Here is a 26,201-nt window from a genome sequence, read left to right as displayed (position 1 = left end):
TCAGTTCCTTAAGAAAATGTTAGCTGACCGTCAAAATTCATTGTCATCAATATTTGATATGGGTAATGAAGTTGCTGCTAATGTTGATCCTAGAGAACGTAAGGAAATCGAAATACAATTGAAGGAGTTATCACAGCGTTTTGATAATTTGGATCGTGGTGCTACAAAACGTATGGATGATTTGCAAAAGGCTATGGTTGTGGCTAAAGAGTTCTTAGAAAAAATAACACCTCTCTTGGAATGGTTGGATAAAAGCGAGAAAAAAATTAAGGACATGGAACTAATTCCTACAGATGAAGAAAAAATACAACAGAGGATTAAAGAACATAGTGTAAGTAAAATTAAATTTCCATTTTATTAATAGTCATATAATAAATGCTATATTACTATTGTATATTATATTATGTGTTTTATATATCATGTGTTGGTTTAAAGTACCTATGTTATGTATGCTCTTTTGTTTTTATATCAAATCACTAATTTATATTTTTATGACTTGATTTTATCGATTTATCATGGTTTATAATGAAAACTTTTTTTTATTTGAATATTTTTTACAATTTTCTTTCATTAATTGGCCCATATTTATATTATTTTAGAAATTGCACAATGAAATTCTATCTAAAAATCCTGAGTTCCATGATCTTACTGAAGTAGCTAGTACATTAATGGCTTTGGTTGGTGAAGATGAAGCATCTGGCGTAGCGGATCGTATCCAAGAAACAGCTGACCGTTATGCTACACTTGTAAATACTTCAGATAAAGTGGGACAACTATTACAAGACTCTCGTGCTGGTTTAAGACATCTGGTATTAACTTATCAAGATTTGCAAGCATGGATGGAAGGCATGGAGAAACGTTTAGGCAAATACAAAGTTTTACCCGTGCATACAGACAAACTAGTTGAACAAATGGAGGATATTGCTGATCTGTGTGAAGAAATATCAAACCACCAATCAGATGTTGATGGAACCGTGGATGCTGGCATGGAGCTTATTAAACATATAACCAGTGATGAAGCCATTCAATTAAAAGATAAGTTAGATGTATTGCAGAGACGTTACAATGACTTGGTTACTGCTGGTACTGATTTATTAAAGAATGCCGAAAGCATGTTGCCACTTGTACAGCAATTCCATAATGCTCATAAACGTTTGGGTGATTGGATGTTATCAGCCGAATCACAATTACAAACCGCAGAACCCAAAGAAGAAGACATACATAATTTAGAACTTGACATTCAAGGTAGATAGAAATACTGCATTACATTTTAGTTTTTTTTTAATGATATTAAAAAAATTCTAATAATAACACATTTTTTAATTTTTCAGAATTCCGTCCAGTTTTAGAAAACATTAATCAAATAGGACCACAATTATGTCAAATGTCTCCTGGTGAAGGTGCTTCAACAATTGAAGGACTTGTTACTAGAGATAATCGAAGATTTGATGCTATTGCTGAACAAATTCAAAGAAAAGCAGAACGTATTCATTTGTCTAAACAACGATCTCTTGAAGTCATTGGTGACATGGATGACTTGTTAGATTGGTTCCGTGAAGTAGATAACCAATTAAGAGATGCAGAACCTCCAAGTAGCGAAGTGGATATTATTCGTGTACAACTTAAAGAACATAAGGCTCTCAATGATGATATATCAAGTCAAAAAGGACGTGGTAGAGATGTATTGTCTATGGCTAAGAAAGTTTTACGAGAAGTTACGCAAAGCAATGACACAAGCCTCATGCGTGAAAAAATGGAAGACCTCCGTGAAGTTATGGAACATGTATCATCATTAAGTGCCGAACGTTTGAGTATACTTGAACAAGCACTACCTCTTGCTCAACATTTCCAAGAATCGCATTTTGATTTATCTGGTTGGTTAGATGATATGGAGAGACAAGTATCAATGTTAGCTATGCCTGCTTTAAGACCAGAACTTATTGCACAGCAACAAGATAAAAATGAAATGTTTGTGCAGTCTATTGCCGAACATAAACCACTTGTGGATAAACTTAATAAGACTGGTGAGGCTTTAATTAGATTATGTAACGAAGACGAGGGAATGAAAATCCAATATATTATGGATAGTGACAATTCTAGATATGCAGCGCTAAGATCTGAACTTAGACAAAGACAACAAGCTCTGGAAAAAGCATTACAAGAAACCAGTCAATTCAGTGATAAATTGGAAGGTATGTTAAGAGCATTACAAAATACTGCCGAACAAGTATCTGGTGCTGAACCTATATCTGCTCATCCTCCCAAAATTCATGACCAACAAGATGAAAACGATGCTGTTATTGAAGATTTACATAAGCGTGCCGATGCATTCCAAGCAGTGAAAAGAGCAGCTAATGATGTTATTAATAAGGCTCCAAATTCCTCGGATCCTGCAGTTAAAGACATTAAACGTAAATTAGATCGTTTGAACAGTTTATGGAATGAAGTCCAAGAGGCGACTAATGATCGTGGGCGCAGTCTTGAAGAAGCCCTCATACTGGCTGAAAGATTCTGGGAAGAGTTACAGAATGTGATGGGAAAACTAAAAAATTTGCAAGATTCATTACACTCGCAAGATGCACCAGCTGTAGAACCAGCTATATTAAAACAACAAAAGGCTGCTTTAAGAGAAATTAAAGCAGAAATTGATCAGACAAAACCTGAAGTAGATCAATGTCGTGCAAGTGGTAAACAACTGATGAAAGTTTGTGGTGATCCTGACAAGCCCGAAGTTAAGAAACATATTGAAGACTTAGATAATGCTTGGGAAACTGTTACTGCATTGTTTGCTAAACGTGAAGAAAATTTGATACAAGCTATGGAAAAAGCTATGGAATTCCACGAAACTTTACAAGTATAAATAATAAATATAATTTTTAATGTGAACTATATTTAATATAAATTATTTTTAGGATTTGCTCAAATTTTTGGATGGAGCAGAACGCAGATTTGCCAATTTAGGTCCATTAGGAACAGACATCAAAGTTGTTAAAAACCAAATTGGTGAACTTAAGAACTTTAAGTCTGATATTGATCCTCAAATGGTTAAAGTAGAAGCTTTAAACAGGTAATTGCAGTCATATGATATTAATAAATAGTGACCATTATTCATCTGTACTCAGTTGATTGGTGTGTATAATGACTTTTTATGTTTTTATATGGCTTACAATGAATTTTATTTTATAGGAGTGTCACTAGGTAATAGTTATATAAATTTATTTGGATAAAAGTACTTAAATGTTAGTTCCAAATAATGAAATACACATTAATTTTTTTTTTATAATAATAGGCAAGCTCAAGAACTAACAGAAAGAACTACAGTTGAGCAGGCAGCTGCTCTCAAGCAACCATTAACTGAAGTTAACCGTAGATGGGAAAATCTTTTGAAGGGTATTGTAGAACGACAGCGTCAATTAGAAAATAGCCTTTTACAATTAGGCCAATTCCATCATGCATTGGCAGAACTTCTTGCTTGGATTGATGGTACTAATAAAACATTAGACAAAGATTTGAAACCTGTTGCTGGTGATTCTCAGTTATTAGAAGTTGAACTTGCTAAGCTCAAAGTATTAGTCAATGACATTCATGCCCATCAATCAAGTGTTGACACTCTGAACGATGCTGGTCGGCAATTGATTGAAAATGGAAAAGGATCTGCTGAAGCCAATTCCACTCAAGATAAACTTAATGTTCTGAACAAAAGCTGGAGGGACTTATTACAAAAGGCGGCTGATCGGCAATTAGAATTGGAAGATGCTCTACAAGAAGCCCAAAGGTTTGCTGTAGAAATACAAGACCTGTTATCATGGCTAGGTGAAGTTGATGGTGTGATAGCTACATCAAAACCAGTTGGTGGCTTACCTGAAACAGCTAGTGAACAATTAGAACGTTTCATGGAAGTATATGATGAACTAGAATCTAACAGACCAAAAGTGGAAACAGTTTTGGCTCAAGGACAGGAATATTTGAAAAAATCACCAAATTCTGGAAATCTGCAGCAAAACTTGAAGACCCTAAAACAGCGATGGGATAGTGTAACTGCCAGAGCTAATGATAAAAAAATCAAATTGGAAATTGCACTTAAAGAAGCTACCGAATTCCATAATGCTTTACAGGTATGTTTGATAAATATATACTATTTTTATTAATGACATGTAGAATATATTATTTTATGAATATTATTTGTATAATAATTATCAGGCATTTGTTGATTGGCTTACTGATGCTGAGAAAACATTATCTAACTTGAAACCAGTTTCTCGTATTCTGGCCACCATTTTGACACAAATTGAAGACCATAAGACTTTCCAAAAAGATGTAAGCTCCCATCGGGAGATAATGCTTCATTTGGACAAGAAAGGAACTCATCTAAAGTACTTTTCACAGAAACAAGATGTCATTCTCATCAAAAACTTATTAATTAGGTAAAATTAATATTATTCATTTAATTATATATATTTTTTAATTATCGTTTGTATTTTTAGTGTACAACATCGCTTTGAACGCGTTGTGTCTAAAAGTGCTGAAAGAACACGTGCACTTGATCATGGTTATAAAGAAGCCCGTGAGTTCAATGAAGCATGGTCAAGTCTAATGGATTGGTTGGTAACTGCAGAGAAGAACCTTGATGAGTTAACCCAAGATGCTAGTGTTGGTAATGATCCAGAGCGTATTAAACAACGTTTGGCTAAACACAGAGATGTTCAACGAGCATTAAGTGGAAAACAAGCAACATATGACTCTACTATGAGAATGGGTAAAGCGTTGAAAGAAAAAGCTCCCAAGAGTGATGAACAGCCCTTAAACAAAATGATCAATGAATTAAAAGAAAAGTGGAATTTGGTATGCACTAAATCTGTTGATAGACAGAGAAAGTTGGAAGAAGCTTTGTTGTACTGTGGACAGTTTAAAGATGCTATGGAAGCTCTTTTGGAATGGTTACGTAAAACTGAGAAAAGATTAACAGATGATGGACCAGTGCACGGAGACTTGGATACAGTTATGGCTTTAGTTGAACAGCATAAGGTAAATAATTCAATTGAGTGCTATGGACAACATTACATCCAGTTAAGTGTATATTACTTATGTAAATATTTTTCATTAGGCGTTTGAAGATACTTTATCTAAGCGTTACGAACAAATGAAAACTGTACGACAGACTGGTAAAGATCTAATGTCCAAGGCCAATAATGCTGATCGTGCTGTGATTCAAAATCAATTGGATGATTTAGAAGGCCTGTGGAATCGCACTAGTCAACTATGCGAAAAAAGAACTGAACGACTCGAAGATGCTTTAAGACAAGTAATAAAAATACATATTAGAAATATTAAATTATTAAAACAAATTATAGATTGATAATTTTTATTTATATTTTCTTTAGGCTGAACAGCTACACAAATCTGTACATTTACTGTTAGAATGGTTATCTGATGCAGAGATGAAATTAAGGTTCATTGGACCATTGCCAGATAATGAACAAGAAACGAGAAACCAGTTGAATGAGCATAGGAAGTTCATTGAAGAAATGTCTGATAAAGAACATGAAAAAGATTCTACTGTTACTTTAGCACAAAGAATTTTAGAAAAGGCACATCCAGACGCAGTTGGTGTAATCAAGCACTGGATAACCATAATTCAGTCTAGATGGGAAGAAGTATGGACTTGGGCTAAACAGGTAAAATAACATCCTTATTAAAACCAGCCTAGCTAATAACTGTTTTTACTGTTGTTAATTAATAATTTGGATTTGCAGCGTGAGCAAAGGCTAGTCGAACACCTACAGTCTCTTCAGGACTTGGACTCATTACTAGAAGAGTTATTCTCCTGGTTGACTAGATTAGAAAATAGATTGTTGGATCTTGAATCTGAACCTCTGCCTGATAGTGTAGAAGTGGTTGAAAAACTAATTGAAGAACATCGTGAATTCATGGAGAGCACTTCTAAAAGACAAACTGAAGTTGATACTGTATGCAAAGTTAAACAACCCGCTGCTCCAGTAGGAAGAAAACCATCTGCTAAGAAAATTTCTGCTATCAGGTTTGCTATATTAGAATTTGATTTTGTGAATTTTAAATATAAAATTTTTTTAATTTAAAAAAATTAAAAACCAACCATATTTAAACTTTATTTATGGTTTATTTTCAATTGCATGAATGTTTACTTAGAGCTTATTGTGTTATAGAAATATTTTCATTGTATGTTTGCTTTATATAAATAATTGACACAATATTGCACGCTTAATATTTATAAGATTGCACTTTTGCACATTTTCAGCCGCGAGGACTTGGCTGGCAGTTCGCATGATCTAAGTGATCAACGTAGACAAAGGTTGGTATAAAATGCACAATGCACATACATATTTAAGTAATTTTATTGATACTTAAAGTGGGTGGTTAAAATGTTGTTACTATATTTTTGAAATTAGTTATCAACTTAATCATATTACTGAATATTATATACCACTGTTGGGAATTCAATTTTTAAATTTCTTATGAGTTGAAAAATTTTATTTTATCTCATGATAATAAAACCATTAAAAAAATATATAAATATCATATATGAATAGAGATAGGTAGGCAAATATCTACATATAAAATGACCACTTATAAGAAAAATGTGATTCCCCTAAATCTCACGAGCATCTATCAAGATCACTCTTTTACCATAAAAACAATCATAAGAAATAAATTAATACTTTACTACTTTAAAAGTCCTTATTATGTGTGAACACATAGTATTCTATAATCACATTTAGAGTTCAGAAAAGCTATATAATTTAAGAACAATCTAAGCCGTTCATAATATGTCTTATTTTCAATTTATATACCTTCACCACCGGGGCATAAATTTATCAAAATTGTCATTTATTGATTTTTTTTTTTTCGTTAATTAAATGTGATTATTTTCAAAATATTTCAATTTTTTTTATCATTATAAATAATAATGATTAACTAATATTAATTAATGACTTTATTAGTATGGTTCTAGTATGATCAAATATAAAAATTTTATCAATTTCAAATTTCTCTCATATTAATGTAGGTACTTAATTGTTAAGTATTATTTAAATTAAATTTTTACCATCATTAATTACAACAATAACATTTTTGAAGACATAAGCTATTGTAATCAGTTGATATTTGATAGTGTACATATTTCATAATATTTACTAGCATATTTTACAATAGTTAAAATGTTTATACGTTTTTAGTAGGTACTAGGTATACTATCCATTGTAAAATGTAATTACATCCATTAAATGTATTTTTTATTCAACATTTTTCGTCGATTTGTTTATTAACATTATATTTATTGATATATTTTTAATTTTGCTTTTACCATTTGGGTTAATTAATAAAATAAAAAACACATTTATTTAAAAGAAGTTAATAATTTTAAATCACATTGGCAAACCTATTATATGCATTTTATTTCATTGCTGTGATTTTCTTGACATTGCTAATTGCATCTTTAACTAATATTGTATTTTTTTATCTTTTGTATCTTTAGTCGAGGTAGTCAAATCATACGAGATAAGTCCATGGATCATCTGCCACATATTGGACCTCGATTCCCAGCCAAAGGAAGGTAAGCTCCAAAATATCTAGATTTTTTCATAACATAATTACGTTATTGTATTCTTCTGTTCTGTATTCTTTGATTGTAGAAGCCTAGTTCAATGTCAGTGTTGTGTTTTTAGTGTAGATTAATTTTTGTTTCGACTTTAACATAATATTTTTGATTTGAATTTTTCTTGTAGCAAAGTGGAAGAGCCGCTGTTACGCAATTCGCGTTGCCGACAGCTTTGGGACAAATGGCATACCGTGTGGCTGATGGCTTGGGAACGTCAGCGTCGTCTGCAGGAACATTTGAACTATTTGAGAGAAGTCGAGAAAGTAAGGAACTTTTCGTGGGATCTGTGGAGGAAACGAGTACGTAAATATCAAAATAAATAATTTAAAAATACAGTTTTATGCCGCGTCGTTGTGTTTTAATTGCATTTAATTTCCGTTAAAAGTTCCTGAAGTTCATGAACCACAAGAAATCCCGACTCACAGACTTATTCAGGAAAATGGATAAGAACAATGATGGTCTTATACCGAGAGATGACTTCATCGACGGAATCATGAAAACTAGTAAGTTAAAATCAATAATAGGTATCTATAGTATGTATTTTAAATACAAAAAATAGGCCAAAAATTAAATGTTAGGTATGTTTTGATATATAAGGGCCAATTGTACCGTCTCTGATTAAAGTTAACCGGAGTTTAATCGGCCGAATTTGCACGGTTAAATAACTGTTATTAGCTGATTAAGCGTAATCGAAGTTTAACCGTAGACGGTACAACTGGCCCTAAGTTGTGCATTATGAAGAGCTCGCTCGCGAGGCTGTGAATCTGGAAGACGAACTTATTATAATGTGCTACTTTTTCTCTCTGTATTATCTTTTACATGTGGTTTTTTTTTTTTGTTTTTAATAGAATTTGACACCAGTAAATTGGAAATGAATGCCGTGGCCGACATGTTTGATCACGATAAACTTGGTTTGATTGACTGGAAAGAATTCATAGCCGCGTTGCGACCCGACTGGGAGGAAAAGAAACCAGACACCGAATCCGAAAAGATACACGACGAGGTTAAGAGGCTGGTAATGCTGTGTACTTGCAGGCAGAAGTTCAGAGTGTTCCAAGTCGGAGAAGGAAAATACCGGGTAAGTTGTATAATTTAAATTCTGAGGGATTTTGGGGTTTATCGTAACATTATTGTTATAATTATATTAACTATCGGACTCGTGCTGTGATGATTGACGTTTTTATTTTTATTTTTCATATATAGTTTGGTGATAGTCAGAAACTACGTCTCGTTCGTATATTGAGGTCGACCGTCATGGTACGTGTTGGTGGTGGTTGGGTTGCTCTCGACGAATTTTTGGTGAAGAACGATCCGTGCAGAGGTGAGTAATTCGTTAACCGTATTATCGACAAACATTCTAAATACATATAAATAAATAAATATATATATATATATATATATATATATATATAATAGTAATTCAATTAATATTAATCTTTAACCGATGGCCGGGTAAATTTTGGATAAATAATTGATACCTATATGTTATATGTTTAAATAATAACTAATTAATAAGTTAATTTTACTGTTATTTTAGTATCTCTTAACCGGTGCCTCGTTAGTACAAGGGTAAACATAATATACATACCATACACGTGGTTAACAAACAGAAAAAAATATATTAAATAACATCAATATATAAATACATTTCATATTAATAATTATTAAAAACAAACTCTTGAGAAATTAAAAGGAATTTAAACAAGTGTATATTCTATACATACTAACTCAAACGCATGTTTACATCATACATATATAATATACATTAAACTATTATATATATTACGTCATTTACACTGAATATGATTTTAGTTTCCAAAGTACGTAATTTTACATAATATATTATGACACTGTTGTTTCTCATATTTTATTTGTTCAATTTTGATTTTGTCCTTATCCACCGTTTCCTATATTCTCGATTCTTGTTTTGATTTTGGTTTTTAATTATTATTCTTTCTTTTCCATTTTGATTTTGATTTCTTTTTTGGTTGAGTCTAGTTGAAATGTTGCCGATGCCCAACCCATTCGTGCCTGAAGAACACGAACCGTGGTGTCCTTACAGCCTAGTCCAATTAAATTGTATGATCGCTATGTCGTTACATATTGTTTGAACCCTTTTTTTTCAATGCATGTGGTTATTATTTATGGTTTTTCTTATTTTTGAGTTTTTGCGTTTTGTTTTGTATTTCTGGACGGTACACTGCGCCGCGTACCGTAAACCTTCTACAACTACCAAAAAGGTATATTATAACATGATCGATGTCAGACAGTGTTTTATATTATTTGAAAAATTTAGTCAAGCACTCGCGTAACACATTTAGAATACGTTTTGCGTAGAAATTGCAATATAAGTGTCACGTTTTTTGCGCCTGCGTGTATCGTATATGTAGCGAGTTTGCAGCTACCTCCTATAAGTCTTGATATCCTTATTCCTTGCACTTATGTACTCATAAGCGAAACTATTTAAGTACTATAAATATGGTACCTACCTGTAGGTACTCTATATAATATATGTATGTATAGACATTGATATCGTAACTGATGAAGTATAAATAGATATTATTGCTAAATGCAAAAAAAATAATTATAATGTATATATTAGTTATGTTTATATAGTATAATTGTATCAATAACACGCGTAAACAAATATATAACACATACAAATCCGATAGTTTCGCCTATGCACGTATTCTGCAATCTATAATTTAATATATTATACCTCTCACAAGCATGCTAACAATTTAAGTATTATTAATACATATTAGTATATGTATTATACGTATGATATAATATTATACGCGCTATATGTCTAACCTGGCGTGAGGACACTAATCCGGTTTGGCTTCATATACCTATACATATATAACATAATATCTACTATATATAATAAATATTATTAATAATATGATATATTTAATATATATAGTATATAATAATATATATTATACTTAAGTTTTACTAATAATGTTTTTTTTTTTTTTTTTAATTTAATATTTGATTAAATTTGATTTTATTATTATTTTAACACATTAACTTTTATTTTGTTTTGTTTTTTCACTATTTTAATATTGTGATGTGTTTGTTCATTTAGTTTGTTTTTGTTTTGTTTTGTTTTTTTTTTTAACAATTTTGTCCTTCTCATCACACCTTTTCATTTCCTTTACGCACTCACAGCCAAAGGACGCACAAATATCGAACTCCGCGAGCAGTTCATACTAGCTGATGGCGTGTCACAGAGCATGTCTGCATTCAAACCAAAACACAATGCGCAACAACAACAACGGTCTGGTTCTACTGCTGGTCCGATCACCAAGGTAAAATGACTAATATATCCGTCAAATAACTTGAGTATATATTATTATATATATATATATATATATACTATTTTGTTATTATATATCCAAGTAAGAAAGCACGGACTGTATACTTAAATATATATTTTTATAAACACAATTCTTGGTCGTATTGTTGTCGCATCGTGCAGTAATTATAATGTGTGCAGTGAAATATTGGCTTTTTATTACTTATATTTTTTGCTCGCTGCTGCTATTTTTTTTTTTTTTTTTAGTTTTCGGAGTGCGTGGTAGTTAGTCATATATAAACGTGACTTAGATACTTACGTATTATCTGAATTACCTAGATCGATCGAAAATTTACGTTTTACACGTGCATATACGTATAAACATTGATTAAATATACAATATATATTTTAATCAATTATATACATACCTATTAATTGTATTAGCACTTTGCAAATATTTGTATATTTATTTACTAATAAATATTATAGTATATTTGTATTATATTTCTATATTATGTCATTCAATGTTGTTATCTAGAAAAATTAAAATATCACAAAAAAACATTATATGGGTTATCTTCATAAATGAAATAAATTATCAATATAAATAACTTAAAATACTATATATATATTATACTTAATAAGTATTGTTTTTTAAAAGCAAAAAAGTTTTTATATTTCAAATTTAAATCAAATTGGTTTGAATGGATTTGATTTGTGGACTTAGTCGCGCCACTTCACTAATCAACATTTCTCTCTACATTTTGCATGCCAAAATCAACCGTCTCATTCTTATACTAATTGTCATCAATCCCATCAATCAGATGATTCAAAAAACTAAATTATTTCAAGTTCTTGAATAAATCTTAGTATGACATTTCGAGAAATTACGAAATAAAGATCTTTTTTACCTATCTAATAGACCATAATAGGATTATAATATTCCTGGAGATGCAAGATAACAGCAGTTTGCCTGAAAAATTAAATAATAATAGTAATGCAAATAGATTAATACTTTTTATAAAAATAGGGAACTGGTAATAAGTTGGGACATTAAAGAAATGAAACATTAAACAGAAAAGGTTTTTAGTAAAACTTCAGAAAGAACATAGAAGCAACCACACACACACACATATATATATATATATATATATATATACACAATTTTTTTGTTGCTTTTAAGTACAAATAAAATCATGGTCTATACCCTATATTTTATTTTTTTTTGTAACTTAATATACAAATATATGCAAAAATATTGGTTGTGCAAAAAGTATATTTTATGTACGTATATAGGTATATAGAAGTCCGTTAAATTATCGATCGAACCATTTAGTACGGATAATAAGTAAGTTCCGTATGTTTAAGTTATATTATTACACACACACATATGTACATATTATATGGCGTGAGCTCTGACTACTTCTTAACTGTCGGCTTGTGGTTTGTATTGAGTGCATATTTTTTGTATACTACAGAATATATATTAATGGCGAGATGTGAAAAAGAAACGAAAATCATGTATAATATTATTTATGAATAAGTTCTCAAGGGTTATTTTAATAAAAAAAACTTCCGCATATTGTCAATCGTATCATAATAATATATAATTATCAATTACACACGAGGTGATACTCTTTGGCTACGTCGAGGCACTTCGGGGGAGAGCATGATGAGAATGTGTCGATGATTGATAGTAAATATATGTGTTTTAAACAATTAAACAGCCGAAGAGTTTATGAGAGAGTTGATGCCAATATTCGAGAGTTTAAGACAACGAGAGTCCTTGCCGTGTTCGTATCCTCTTGCGATGGGCCCCAGCAGGCAAATCAACACATTTTGGGTAAATTGTTGAAAAAAAAAGGAAAAAACTGCACTCTAGCATTTTTTCAATTTTTTTTGTTTTATGTTTATTTTTATCAATATTTATTTTGATGCTATTGAGCGGCGGTGGCGACCCTCGTCGATGTTATATTATTATTTATATAATTTTGCGGTGTTGTTCGGTGTATAGTCGCGGTGATAAGGCAGACCAAAACTCTATAGATATCCAGTATAATCATTATCGATCAACATTATAAATTTGAAAAAATATCTAACGAATTTTTAGCCGGTTAGAAGAATACGCTAACATTTCAAATAATTTTGAGTTTATTGATTATTTATACTAAATCTTTTAAAAATCAAGATTTTATCTTAGCATTAAAACGTAACATTGAATTCTAATCGTTAATTTATATTCATTTTTTATTTTTGGAGTATAATTATTATTATAGAATTTTCAAAAAAAAAAAACCTTTAATAATTAGTAGCAAGCAGCGTAACGTGAATTGGTTTAAATTATGAAATATGTATTTTAAGAAGATCTTTGATTTCATAATTAGGTGGGTCCAAGCGATTTGCACTATATAGAAGAAGAAGAGAAGAGATGATCAAAAACTAGTGATGAGCTTTATTTTACGAATACCTATATATATATTCATGACTTATGTCACGCCATTGTTCAGTATATTTTTGTAGACTTTAATCGCCACCGCCGTTATAACGTATCTATCATACATTATAAATGTAATAAGTTATCGTATTATTATTTACTGTCATAATAATAATTATTATTATCACATCCGATAAATCGTCGTGTGCCTTGTTTATGTTTTTTTTTTTTTTTTTTAACGCTGGGAATGTGTGTATATCAGGTGCGTGAACGGAGTTCCAGGAGCGTGCCGATGGGCAAGATGGGTGTGAACCGTACAGTTGGCACTCCAGATTCGCTTAGCGACAACGAATCATCACCACACTCAAGGCCTTCAGTGGTCCGGAAATCATCCACGCCGATCGTCAGGAAGTCAAACGTTGGGCTCACTGGTAGTCTGCCCGCTAGTCGACCGGCTAGTAGGCCAGCTAGCAGGCCCCAGAGTCGCCCGGGAAGCAAGCCACCCAGCCGTCATGGTTCCAACCTGTCTCTGGACAGTACCGGTAATTTATTACTGTTTTTCTTTATAAACATCGATTTGTATTCGTACACGTATATATAATTTATGTGATACACAAAGTAGATATATTTAACCAGTTACGAATACTTCCTTTATCCATTTAAAAAAATACCTAAATATTTTTTAATGTGTTGAAGTAGGTACCTACTTAGACTTATTGTTCTTCTCGTGTAACCGCAACTGAGATGAAATAGTACTTACAGATTGAACAGAGTCATTTTGACTTTTAAGTAATGCTATATTATACTTCGTGACGGATGCAATTTATCAATACTGAATAATTTCGTATATTTCTGATATATTAGTTACGTACCAATATTAATTTATTATCAATGTATTAAAATTAAATTATCATCTCACGGCGTTATGAATAGGATGTTTAGGTACACAACTTCCTTGTCCATTTTTCAGTATTTTATAATTATTTCGATGTATAGATGGGTACTTAATATATATTGCTTCTAAAGTTTTTGTGAACGGAGTGATCCGTAATAGATATCTTACAAATTCGTGGTAAATTCCTCCACCTCGTTTTAACTTTTAAACGATTTAATAATTCGTAATAAAACTATAGGTACTATTATAAATTATAAATATAATTATTCAAATCATTGCTATAAAATAATATACAATACATAATAATTATATTGTTCCTTAATAAAATGTGTACATTCATCGTGTTTTAGATTCAATTACGCCAAGTCGCATACCAAGACTTACGCCCGGCAAGACGCCTTCTTCAACGTCCGCCACCCGCAAGTCTACGCTCAACGGACAGACTAACAATACCGGCAAAGGAGTTCGCTCACCGTCGACGGTGACCAGCCAATCACCGTCATCGTCTACCAGGTAATATAATATACTCACATACATAATTATTATATATATTTATTATATTTTATTATCTATGTCCTTCAATTTTATGATAGTTCTTCTAAAATCTTTTTTGTTTTTAAAATTTTTCCTCGGGAAAATATGTTATACATACCTATAAATTATATACAATTAATTATTATGATAATGTATTATTCATTAATATCACCATAATTATAATAATATTATCCGCCTAACTCTCACTAACCAAATTACTGTTATTTATCTATTATATGCAGGTCCCTGTCAATGCACAGGTCGTCGAGTATACCCACGTTGTCTAATTCAAGCTCTAGGTAACTAACATATTTAACATATTTAGTAGAACAGTAATTATATACCTTCAAACATAATTAGCATCTTATGAAAAAAATGAGCATGTTCTGTTTATAATACAACCGGTGATGGTTAAAGTAAAATATACCTCGTAATTTAATTGTGGTCGATCTTACGATCGTGAATTGCATATTTGAAATACCTATGTAAAAGTGTTACAAGTTTGAATGATAAAAAATTTTTTATGTGTTTTCTGATAAGTATATATTTTATACATACACGCCACTGTTATACATCTAACGCCATTAATCTATCATGTGTGTATACGATATATGAACTCATGGGAGTTTGAACTGTTATAGTTGAATGTCTATTATCCATTCGAATTAATATTTTCTATAAACTTATATATTGGGTATGCCGTGGCCGTGGCCGTGCTGTTTGTAACTGTATCATATACATATATATATGTTATTCGATCATATTGTTTAATCAATCCGGTGTCTAAAACATGATCGTATCCGAAAGTATATACTCTATCTATATACGTAGTGTAGTAACGGCACACGATCATTTTCATTTCAGTGACTTCAGCTTAGAAAATTCAGCTTATTACACCTATATGTCCTATATATATAATAATAATGTATTTACAATTTACATTCCTTGATAATCCAAATATAAGTCATAATGACGTTTTATTTGTTGCCAAATGTTATTTGAGACCTTATTTAAGTTGTTATAATTTCTTGCTTCTTCAAATGATACGCTGATCCTGGTTAGTGGTTCGTGACTTGTGAACGTTATAATACGTCATTACAAGGCAGGCGATACCGGATCATTCGTTAGAATAGATACGTGTTTTTGATTCGATTTATGCATTTACACAAATTAACAACGTTATTTATTTCTCGGATGGTTGTGCAGCCGTAACAATCACTCGGGTTCGAAAATACCCGTTCTCGCTGTACATCAGTGTTCCTCGGCGACAGTGCCCAAGTCGTTGTCTTCGCCGCCCCTTTCGTCGTCACCGTCCCTTTCGTCGTCTCCGTCTGCTGGGTAAAGCACAACAACAATCAAAATATATAATATTGTGCCATCTGCGTCATAATGTATTATTGTATACGCGTTTCCATTTTCGTTGTGTGATACCCCGTCCATGCTTTTTTTTTTCACTTTTCGTGTATTATTTTTACTGCATTATCGTTTTCTCTTGCACGCTATCGCTAACACATCATATAATTTATGCTCTTATTCTCGTATGTCACCACGTACGCTATACTTACTGGCAAATATTGAAATATGTATTCACTACGAGTACATATTATGTTCATATATACAGTACGGAGTGATCCATTGAACCTGTTGTGTACTTATTTTCTTGAAAATAATGTTTTTTTTTATACACTGTTTATTAAATAACTCTAGTTTTGTAATTCAGTGTAGTGTATATTACACTATGCGTATTAATTACGCTATTTCAACTGATTTTTTATCCACTTTAAATGTTTGATAATAAAAGAATTAAGAATCAATTTATTTTATTTTTGAATGTTTAAAATTTTTAAACATTCAAAAATATCAGTACAAGTGTACACCACGATGATTTAAATCGATATAAAAACTTATTTAAAAAAAAAATACATCTACTGACTGAGAAAACTAAAATGCGTTCCAGGTTATATGAATCACTCTGTACATCTTTCACATATATTTCTGTGTGCACCCTGCTAACATAAAATATAGTTGTATAGTTCCACCGCTTCTCGTCGTGTTGCTTATTTACATATTAGCTATACGAATATATTACTTGCAATGTGTATTTCCTAGTTACCTACTTTTTTACCAATTTTATTTTTGTTTACGTGTCTTGAATGTTTATTTATATGCAGTATGCATGCACATTCCATATATGTATACACAATAAGTATCTACTTCTATAACTTATTTTAAAGTACTCAGTCATAATATGCTCTATTTAATTTTTAAAAAGTCATCTTTCACTAGTTATGTAAATGTCTAATTGCGCATCATCATACTCGACATTTTCATGATATCAGTGATATTGCATGATATTTAAATTTTTATAATATCGAATCAATAGGTATATGATGTAGTTGTATATTGTTATTTATTTGTAACGTTTTGTAATTGGTTTATTGAATATTGATACGACTCAAATATAAACAACCATATTATTGGTTCAATTTAAAATTTCCGCACTTACACGGTTCAAATAACTGACACCATCAGTGTCTTGTGTGTCCAACAAAATATCAATATTATCATATTACATCATGTCACAGGTGGAATTTCAAGGGGTGTTTCATCGATCAAAGTTAGGTAGACCCTCTGTATACGACATACTACACCAGTTTAATTAGTTTACTTACTGAATTTTCACTTAAATTCAATAACGACACAATAAAATATTTACAATGACTAATATCCATAATAATTTAATATTTGCATTTATGTGTTTTGCTAATTACTAAATAATTAAATTGTTATCTATAGTGTTATAACAACGAGTTATGTGAATATTAAATCTAGGTATTTCATATAATTTTATGACTTCTTATCAAACAAATTGTAACAATTATTTAAAAGCTTGATCTTATAATTTTTAGATATGAAATTGAATTGTTATATGATCGCAGCAAAAATTGTGCATTTATCAATTACCGTACTCCCTTTCCACTAATTTCCGCCTCTGTTTTATAGTATTATTATTTTTATGTTTATTGTGTTGTCCTTGTCTATAGCATAGCATATTAATATAATATAATATGTCATATATATTCGAGTACATAATATGTCGTGCATAATGTGCATAGTTCATGTAACAGTTTGTGTATAAGTGATATTGTCGTGTCGCATGATGTTAATCGTCATCGTGTTCGTCCACATATGTCTGAATAATATTAATTTTTTTTTGTCTTCCCTGCCTACAGGTTGCAGTCTCCATTGGCCGCCACGCCATTATCGTCGTCTGGCTTGTCGCGAAGGCCGTCGAACGCGTCCGATACGAAACGCAGGGATTCCAAACCGGATTCCCGTGAACCGTTCCGGCTTTGAAACATGCACGCGAAGGAAGAAACATATATAAAATATGTATACGCATAATTGGTGTTTAACCCCGTAATCGATATTTATAATTATTATTTCATTTAATCAAAACGTTGATTAATCTCTTAATTAATCCTGTCTAGTGTTTTATTTTTAATTTTTAAAAAATTGAGTATTATTATTTTTTACGTATCTTGTTTTTGCCTTTGAACTTGTATTCTACTCGTTATATACTCGTCGTATGTCTGTTTCTTTAGCAAAAATCGAAAGTCTTTCATTTTATATAAAAATCAGATTATTTGCGGAATGCTATGATTCACTGTACAAACAAAATCAATAATTTTGCCCATATAAAATTATTTATAAAAGGGATATATAATATACATTTCATGATATTCAAGTGCCATTATTACGTAAAAAAAGTAATGAAAAAAGATCGTAATACTGTGTCACCGTTCTTATTAATTGCGATTCAGCGGTTCAATATTGTTATTTATTGTAATTTTTTATATATATATATATATATTTATTTTAATGTATATAATCTCTATATACCGATGGTTAATAAATTTACATTAAAATAATTTACAAGTGCCAATATTGTATTATTTACTTCTTCGATTTATTTTTCTATGTAACGTGTAATTATATTAAACTTATAACATATTAAGTAATTAATGAATATCATTGAGACACTTATTGTAACTCTAAAAATTAACCAATCGTAACAACAGATGATTATTTTTTAACTATTTATAATATTTAATTGTTTTCCCATTGCGGATTAAATAAATTGTGCAATTGTTTACTTAATTAGTTTGTTATTTATTTATATGATACCTGCTATATCGCCTCTAAAATTAACAACAGGTAAAAAGTGGCAGGTGCCTATACGATTGCACTTTAGCACTTTAGCATTTTGGCCCCCTAAAAATCGTTCTTTATGCGTTAGTTCATTGGGATTTAGAAAGTCAATAGTCTTTAATCAAAGTTTAGTGCGAATATTTTGACGCAGTTATTTTAACATAATAGCAATTGGTATAGAGGTTAAAAAATATTTCAAAATTTAACGTATTAATTTTACTGAGGACGTGATTATAGTAACAGAAAGAAAAAAAAGTATAAAATTAGTGGTATAAGTACAGTTAAATTAGTTGCTAAATTAATAAACGGTACAAATGTAATCCATTTTAAATAATTATTTAGGTTACTTCCGTGTCCTAGTCCAGAGGTAACTACACAAATACCGTGCATAATACGCATGGGGCAGACAGGGAATATGAACCGACAACCGACGACCAGTGATCAATGAAGTCTTATCACCTGATACCAGGGGCGTATTTTAAGGGGGGTCCATGAGGCCCGTGCCCTCTCCATCCATTGTGTTTAATTCCTTTTTTATTATTGTGTTGAGTATTAACCTCCATAGGTTCTCTTAATTTTCGAGCACGGTGGCATATCAATATACTATGATTATCATGATAATCATATGATACTAGGTATTGATATTTGATAACAATACCACTGATTTAATAGGCGCGGGCACGGGATATGCAGAATATCGGTAATGTCGCTGCATAGTCTCCGGCTTCACGTGAGGGGCCCATGTTTATCATACCAAATCATTTTTGATAATATCTTATTTAGTATTTAAAAAAACGTTTTTACTTTTAAATTTTCTCGCGACCATCAAGATAATAAAAAAAAAAACAGACGTAACAACTTTATAAATATTATGTTAAAATTATTTGAAGACATTCAATGTAGTATATTATGTACTTAATCTTTAAGAATTAATACATTTTCTTTTAATAAATACAATTCAAATTTCAAACTATTTATTTCTGCGATTCATTGCTTAATATTCTACCGTAAAACTATGTGTGATTTTAGATTCTGAGGGAAGCAAAGGAGCTAAGTAGTATATTTGAAAAAACTTAGATTGTAGATTGAGTCCTAGGTACCTATTATATGTGGTAAAATAAAATGTTTAACCGCTCAGAATCGTCTTTTAGAATAAATTATTTATACTTTCTTTTAAATTCAGTAAAATTATGTTGAGTATCTAAGCATTTTAGGTGAAATATAAGTTAGGTGATTTTTTTTTTCGTCCCCTATTTTTCTTATTGCATAACCTGTAGCGAATAAAGTTTGCTCACGCCTATGACTAATTTAAAATATTTTTGTATAATACTTGTATTGTGATAATTTGGTCATGAATGATGACAACTTTTTGTGAGGAAAAATATGAGATAAGTTATAATTCTGTGGTGTGTATAATTTGAACTTTTTGTTCCTAGATAATGGTAAATTAGAAAAACTGTTATATACCTACCTAAATTAAATATGAAACAACATTTTTGAATATATTTATATACTATTTTAATCATCAATTGATATTAGATACAACTTAATAAAGTATTTAAATACATGATACACGATTGATTAAAATTATGTATCTTAGATATTATAGTATCTAAAATACTGCCCAGCCTTGTCTGTGGTCCTCTTGAGCTCTATATAGTATATACCCCACATCCACATGTCATCATAATTAATTAATTAATTTTTCGAAAAATTAAATTATATTTTACTCACTCAATTTACATAATATCACGTTAAAGTTTTTCGAATTCAATTTATATAGCCTCGATATTCACTCTATTAATTGGGCCCTAGTTTACCACTTCTGTTCCAGATGTACTTACTTTAGCTGTCAAGTTCTGAGACCTTCACGCGCCACTCATACATACGACGCGCTACGTGCACAATACATTATCTTCAACTTGTGCAACGTTAAATAAACAATAATTTACATTTCCTGTTAGAAATTGTCTTTTAATATTTATTTATTTTTATTTTTACAAGTAACGCACACTACACGACAAATAGTTGAAATAATGTTTTGATTTTAAACTTCAGTACCTTTTCCGGTGGAAGAGTAAATCGTAATAATAATAGTTATAGTAATAATATAATATTTAGTGCAATCGGTAGTTGAACATTTAAAATTCCCAGTAGTTTCAAAGCGCCTGAAAAAAACAAAGAAAAAGCTAAGGAAAAACAGGAATTTTTACGCAATATCGTTTTTCGACGATATCAATTGTAGTTTTTAACGTATCTTTTAAAAAAATGACACTTTATATAAGAAATTATCACTGAATGTCTATATTGACGTTTTCTATACACCATACAAATTTAATAATATTTTGACTGATATTAAACTTTTTTACAGGCATATGAAATTTTTGATTTTTAAAATTAATGCCAATAAAAAAATGTTGATCGTTGAAAAAACTTGAAAATTTAAAACAATAAAGTTCCTCATGAGTTGTTGTAAGTAAAAAAAAATAAAAGTGAATCACAATATTCTTTTATGAACGTCTAAAGTTTGAATTTTGACAAAATACGTGAAAATCAAGAAAATTTGTGTATTATTTCGAGTTAGAAATTTTCTTTTTGTATCAACATTTTGAAAATTTAATACAAAATATAGAATTTCTTCATAAGTTTGTCTATGTTTATATATACATATGAAAAAAAATGTCTACCGGAAAGTCTATTTAATTTTTATGATGAGTGTTTAAATAACCTTAAATATTCTCTCTATTTCTTATGGAACAATATTTTTATTGCATGTAACCAAAAAATCTATAAACTACACAGTTTTTTTATGGTTATTTGAAGTTCAAATTTTGTCGAAGTTACGTAAGTATTTGAAACAAGAATTACGGTTTTAGTTATTTTGTTGCATTTTATTACTTAATATACAAAATGAGCCTATCTACTTATAGTACTTAAATGCCTAAAATATAGTAAAATAAATTACTTTAATCACAATAATATCATATTATATCATATTATAGACTGACAGATCGTCTTCGAATCATTTTTCATAAATATGTACAATGATTTTATATCATTGAATTCAAATTTGATACATCCATTACAGGTACTCTCTAAAAGTCTAGACTCTAGATACATGATATAATGTACAAAAGAGCGATCCCCATTTACCTGAATTTTCTGTTATTGCAACGGTCATTTCCGTGTTTTTTTTAATTATCACTCTGACTTCATCCCGATGCTAAATCTAAAATATATAATTTGTAGGTATACAAAATGTTTGCATTATGAAATGTTTTTTTTCTCAAACAAAAATTTCTTTAGATTTCGTGTTACGCAATATGAATAAGCAAATAGGAAAACCTTATTTTCCTTACATGTATAGTATTTATAATTTAACCTAATATTTATGAGCGACGCATACAGAATATTAGAATACAATGTATATAGGTACATGCCAAAACTCAAAATCGGTTTTATTGCACGTCATATGTTTTTAGTTTTATTTGTTTGTTCATATATTTTAGCATAATTCAATAACGCTATAATAAGCTTTATACTATATACTATATTACTGTATAATAAGAGCTGATATGTACGCCAACCAGGCCCGGATTAAGGCGTAAGCAGTGTAGGCTTCAGCCTACACAACCACGGATTTAGGGGCACGGGCACCGCATACTATCCTAATGTTATTTTAAATTTTTATTTAAATATATCGGAAATTTGAAATAGTAATAATCAATCATAGATAATATTATTAATATTTATTATCTATGTAATCAATAATAAAAAAAAGAAAAGTATAAATTAATGGTTCGTTATGTTTTATCATATGATTATTTTATATTTTTATAAATCTAAAATATATTTTATTTTATTTTAATTTTACGTTTTTACTTGTTTTCACATATTATATACATGTACATATTGTGGCTAATAAACCTAAAATAATATTTTATTGTTTAATCAAGTACCGAGTAGAGAAATGTGTACAATATTTTTTTTAAATAGGGGCACCAAATTTTTTACAGCCTATGGGCACTGTAGATCTTAATCCAGGCCTGACGCCAACTAAAGTTAGCTTATAGTATCAGATACTTATACGGAAAACATGAATCGTAGTTGTATATATATCCGGTGATTATTTGCGCAAACAATGAGGGGCACAAGGTACTTCTGCACTCCCAAGCTTAAAATGTGCACCTCCCAAAAAATAATATACTACTTCTATTATATTTTAGTTATTTTGTAGTGAAAATTATCAGTAAATAAGGAAATATTGTTTATTGAGGAATATAATTAGTAAGTAGGTACTTACTTTCAGTGGCGTGCGCAGGGGGGGTATGATGGGGGATATATCCCCCCATGGGCTTTTTTTTAGTCTTCTAACGGGTGGATTTTGGATCTCTAGTTCATCAACATAAACATAATGACGATTGACGTCAGACGTGTAGTTTTGACTTTGGAAGTTCCTGCTGTGATAAATGATAATATCATAATAACTGATAAGAGATACCATTTCATTCATGGCAGGATTTATAGTTGTATGGATATAATATATATATATTTTTTTTTTAAATTAAAATAGAAAAATTTACAATCTGTATGACATTAATACAATAAGTAATTGTGTTAACATTTTTAACTAGGCTAGGAGGGAAGGGAGAGTCCATTGGCACTACTTCTAATATGAACTAAATTTAGTAAGAATTAATTATAAAATCACGTAGTCATTTTCGTTTGATGCGACGGTTGTCAGGTAGTGTACTAGATGCTTACTTGGTCACTGGTGGATTAGAGTAATTTAGGACATTTTTGTGAAATTTATTATAATTATACGATGCCAGTGCAGATATCGTTGGGACGTTAAGATAATGCGTTGTATGGATATAGATTTAAATTTTGATTTTGTTAAGTTTTTTTTTTTTTTTTTTAAAATATCCACAACAACAAATAGATTATTGACTTAAAATAAAGAGAAAAACAAAATAAGTTTGAAATGGGTCGTAAATATAGTACCAATCATAAACAAAGAATTTGTATACCATTTATATAATAATGTATAAAGAGATTAAGCAAAATAACTGATGAAATATGAAATGTTCGTGTATACACTTTTATACCTACTCGCAAAAAATACTTTTGAATAAGAAATAACATACAATATCACTGAAAAACGATGTACAAACAAAGTTATACAATATATATATATATGAATATTTTCTTAACATCTATAGCTTCAAATATTTACTTATTTAACGACAGTTTTGAATGTATAGATATTAACATTAACAAAATCTGATATGATATTACAAATACATGTGTGTGTCATGGTGTGTTAGTGATTTCAATTTTCAAGCAAGGACGCCCATATGGGGGGGAGAGGGCATGTCCCCATTGGAAAATGTCGAAAATCTTGAAAAATTGTTAACTGTGATCAGAATCTATTTATTTAAATAGAATTTAAAAATTTAATTTAATATAGGAAAAAATCTATGATTTGTTTATGAAAAATCGGTTTATTTAGTTTGGAAAATCAGGTTATCAGCTATAAATAACAACACGCTTTTTCCTTTCTATTCTATGTATAGTTATCAATTCTTAAAATATTTTACATTGCCACAAATACCTTCCTACCTTGTGGTCATTCTTTTTTATAAATAGATTGAAAAATTAAAATGTTGTCCCCCCTTTGAGAATTTTAGTATGGGCGCCCTTGTTTTCAAGTACATCGCAATACAAACAATATTCAACAAACTCGGTAAATATGAAGTGAAAATTATATACAAATCGAATTTGATACGAAATCTAATAAAAATCATCAAACAATAATTATAATATTACCAGTATAGTGTAGCCAATTTAGAAACACCATAATAATTCTAAAATCAAAGAGGTCAATCACATAACACAATTTGTTCATTAGATGACATTATACGGTATGTATATCATATATTAATATATTATACTACGTAATTACGTGTATAAAATATAATATAATATACATAATTTTTTAACACACTTATAAATTAGTTTTATTACTTGAACGATTTTTACACAACAAAAACTGAAATTGAACTTTAATTATTACCGAATTATGGAATCACCATAAGTGTTATTGATAAAATAGTAGATACAGTTTTATTTCGAAATTCAACATCGTTCATAAATTAACTATTGTTGTTTTAGAAATCTTCAAGTAATTCAGGAACCCTCATCGTAATCCACCTATGACAGTATGACATAACTACATAAGCATATGTATGAATAATACATTTTCCTGACATGAAATTTTCTCCTAGTATGTTCCTGATTATAGGATTATTACATTTGACCAAATAATATATTATATTTATACAATTTAACAATAGTTTAAGACTATTACTTATAACTTTAATGAAACGTTTCATTTAATGGCATAGGTATAAATTATAATTCTTATTATAACATTTTAATGTGGCAAATTATAACAATTTTATTCTTTGTTTTAATATCCAATTTCAAATTATTTAAATTATTGAATTTCAAATGACTAAAACAAATCCTGTATTAAATTGCATATGCTTTATTTCTTATAAATAAAAATAATTTATCATATACGAGTACATAAATAAAAATAAATAAAAACAAATTAAATTTGTATTTTAATTATCTATAAGACTATAAATATCACAAAACACCAACACATATTTTGAAAATTATATCATATCATCTAGTAAATTTTAATATTAATATTCGATGAAAATAGCGAGCATCTACAGTGATTAGTATTTAAATGGAACAAAACCGATTTGGTCAAAAATTGGTAGTTGTGCTGAATAATTTTAAAATACTATATTCTTGTAAATATGTAGTATATGCGTATATTTTATAGATGATTTAGTATATGGAATTAGGAGATTAAACTGAGCGGGCGTGGCGCAAAGAATATTTTCCACAAAATAATTGATGGATGACATCACCTCTGCACAACTGAACCACAATTGAATGGTAAAAAATATTATTGTTTGTTCGTTAATAAAAAAAAAAAAACAAAAAAATAATAATAATAATAATTAAATATTATTTTTACAACGATGGAATATTTTTACTATAAATACGCGATTTGTTATTTTTCAGGAATTAAATTTTGTATGCATAATTTATTAATTATTATCAAGTTTGTTGTCTAGATATAATTCATGTGCTTATAATATATTAATATTAT

The 26,201-nt window shown here is 29.8% G+C and overlaps 1 protein-coding gene across 20 annotated transcripts in view; it reads left to right on the top strand.

Annotated features, from left to right (window-relative positions):
- shot (dystonin-like protein short stop) overlaps positions 1-18,958 on the top strand; it is a 76,919-nt gene extending 57,961 nt beyond the window's left edge. For 10 of the 20 annotated variants that reach the window (XM_089224795.1, XM_089224793.1, XM_089224788.1 and 7 more), the window contains 24 exons: positions 5-331; positions 600-1,245; positions 1,332-2,854; positions 2,913-3,067; positions 3,187-3,198; positions 3,290-4,115; positions 4,201-4,424; positions 4,485-5,025; positions 5,105-5,302; positions 5,382-5,675; positions 5,754-6,037; positions 6,275-6,328; positions 7,511-7,588; positions 7,761-7,932; positions 8,019-8,136; positions 8,482-8,711; positions 8,837-8,954; positions 9,632-9,712; positions 10,808-10,947; positions 13,631-13,910; positions 14,614-14,776; positions 15,040-15,096; positions 16,004-16,135; positions 18,031-18,958. In XM_089224795.1, the coding sequence (XP_089080921.1) occupies positions 5-331; positions 600-1,245; positions 1,332-2,854; positions 2,913-3,067; positions 3,187-3,198; positions 3,290-4,115; positions 4,201-4,424; positions 4,485-5,025; positions 5,105-5,302; positions 5,382-5,675; positions 5,754-6,037; positions 6,275-6,328; positions 7,511-7,588; positions 7,761-7,932; positions 8,019-8,136; positions 8,482-8,711; positions 8,837-8,954; positions 9,632-9,712; positions 10,808-10,947; positions 13,631-13,910; positions 14,614-14,776; positions 15,040-15,096; positions 16,004-16,135; positions 18,031-18,154 (6,777 nt within the window). In that variant the 3' untranslated portion in view covers positions 18,155-18,958. Of the gene's footprint in view, positions 1-4; positions 332-599; positions 1,246-1,331; positions 2,855-2,912; positions 3,068-3,186; positions 3,199-3,289; positions 4,116-4,200; positions 4,425-4,484; positions 5,026-5,104; positions 5,303-5,381; positions 5,676-5,753; positions 6,038-6,274; positions 6,329-7,510; positions 7,589-7,760; positions 7,933-8,018; positions 8,137-8,481; positions 8,712-8,836; positions 8,955-9,631; positions 9,713-10,807; positions 10,948-12,661; positions 12,778-13,630; positions 13,911-14,613; positions 14,777-15,039; positions 15,097-16,003; positions 16,136-18,030 lie in introns of all 20 variants that reach the window. The other 10 variants (XM_089224784.1, XM_089224783.1, XM_089224782.1 and 7 more) reach the window with 8 other exon arrangements.
- Positions 18,959-26,201: the final 7,243 nt, after the last annotated feature.

The sequence above is a fragment of the Diuraphis noxia genome, unplaced genomic scaffold (assembly GCF_037042655.1).
Source record: "Diuraphis noxia isolate RWA-SAM2 unplaced genomic scaffold, SU_Dnox_SAM2 contig0003, whole genome shotgun sequence".
Classification (NCBI taxonomy): domain Eukaryota; kingdom Metazoa; phylum Arthropoda; class Insecta; order Hemiptera; family Aphididae; genus Diuraphis; species Diuraphis noxia.
The sequence above is the reverse complement of the archived record's forward strand: the minus strand, read 5'-3'. Positions and strand labels throughout refer to the sequence as shown.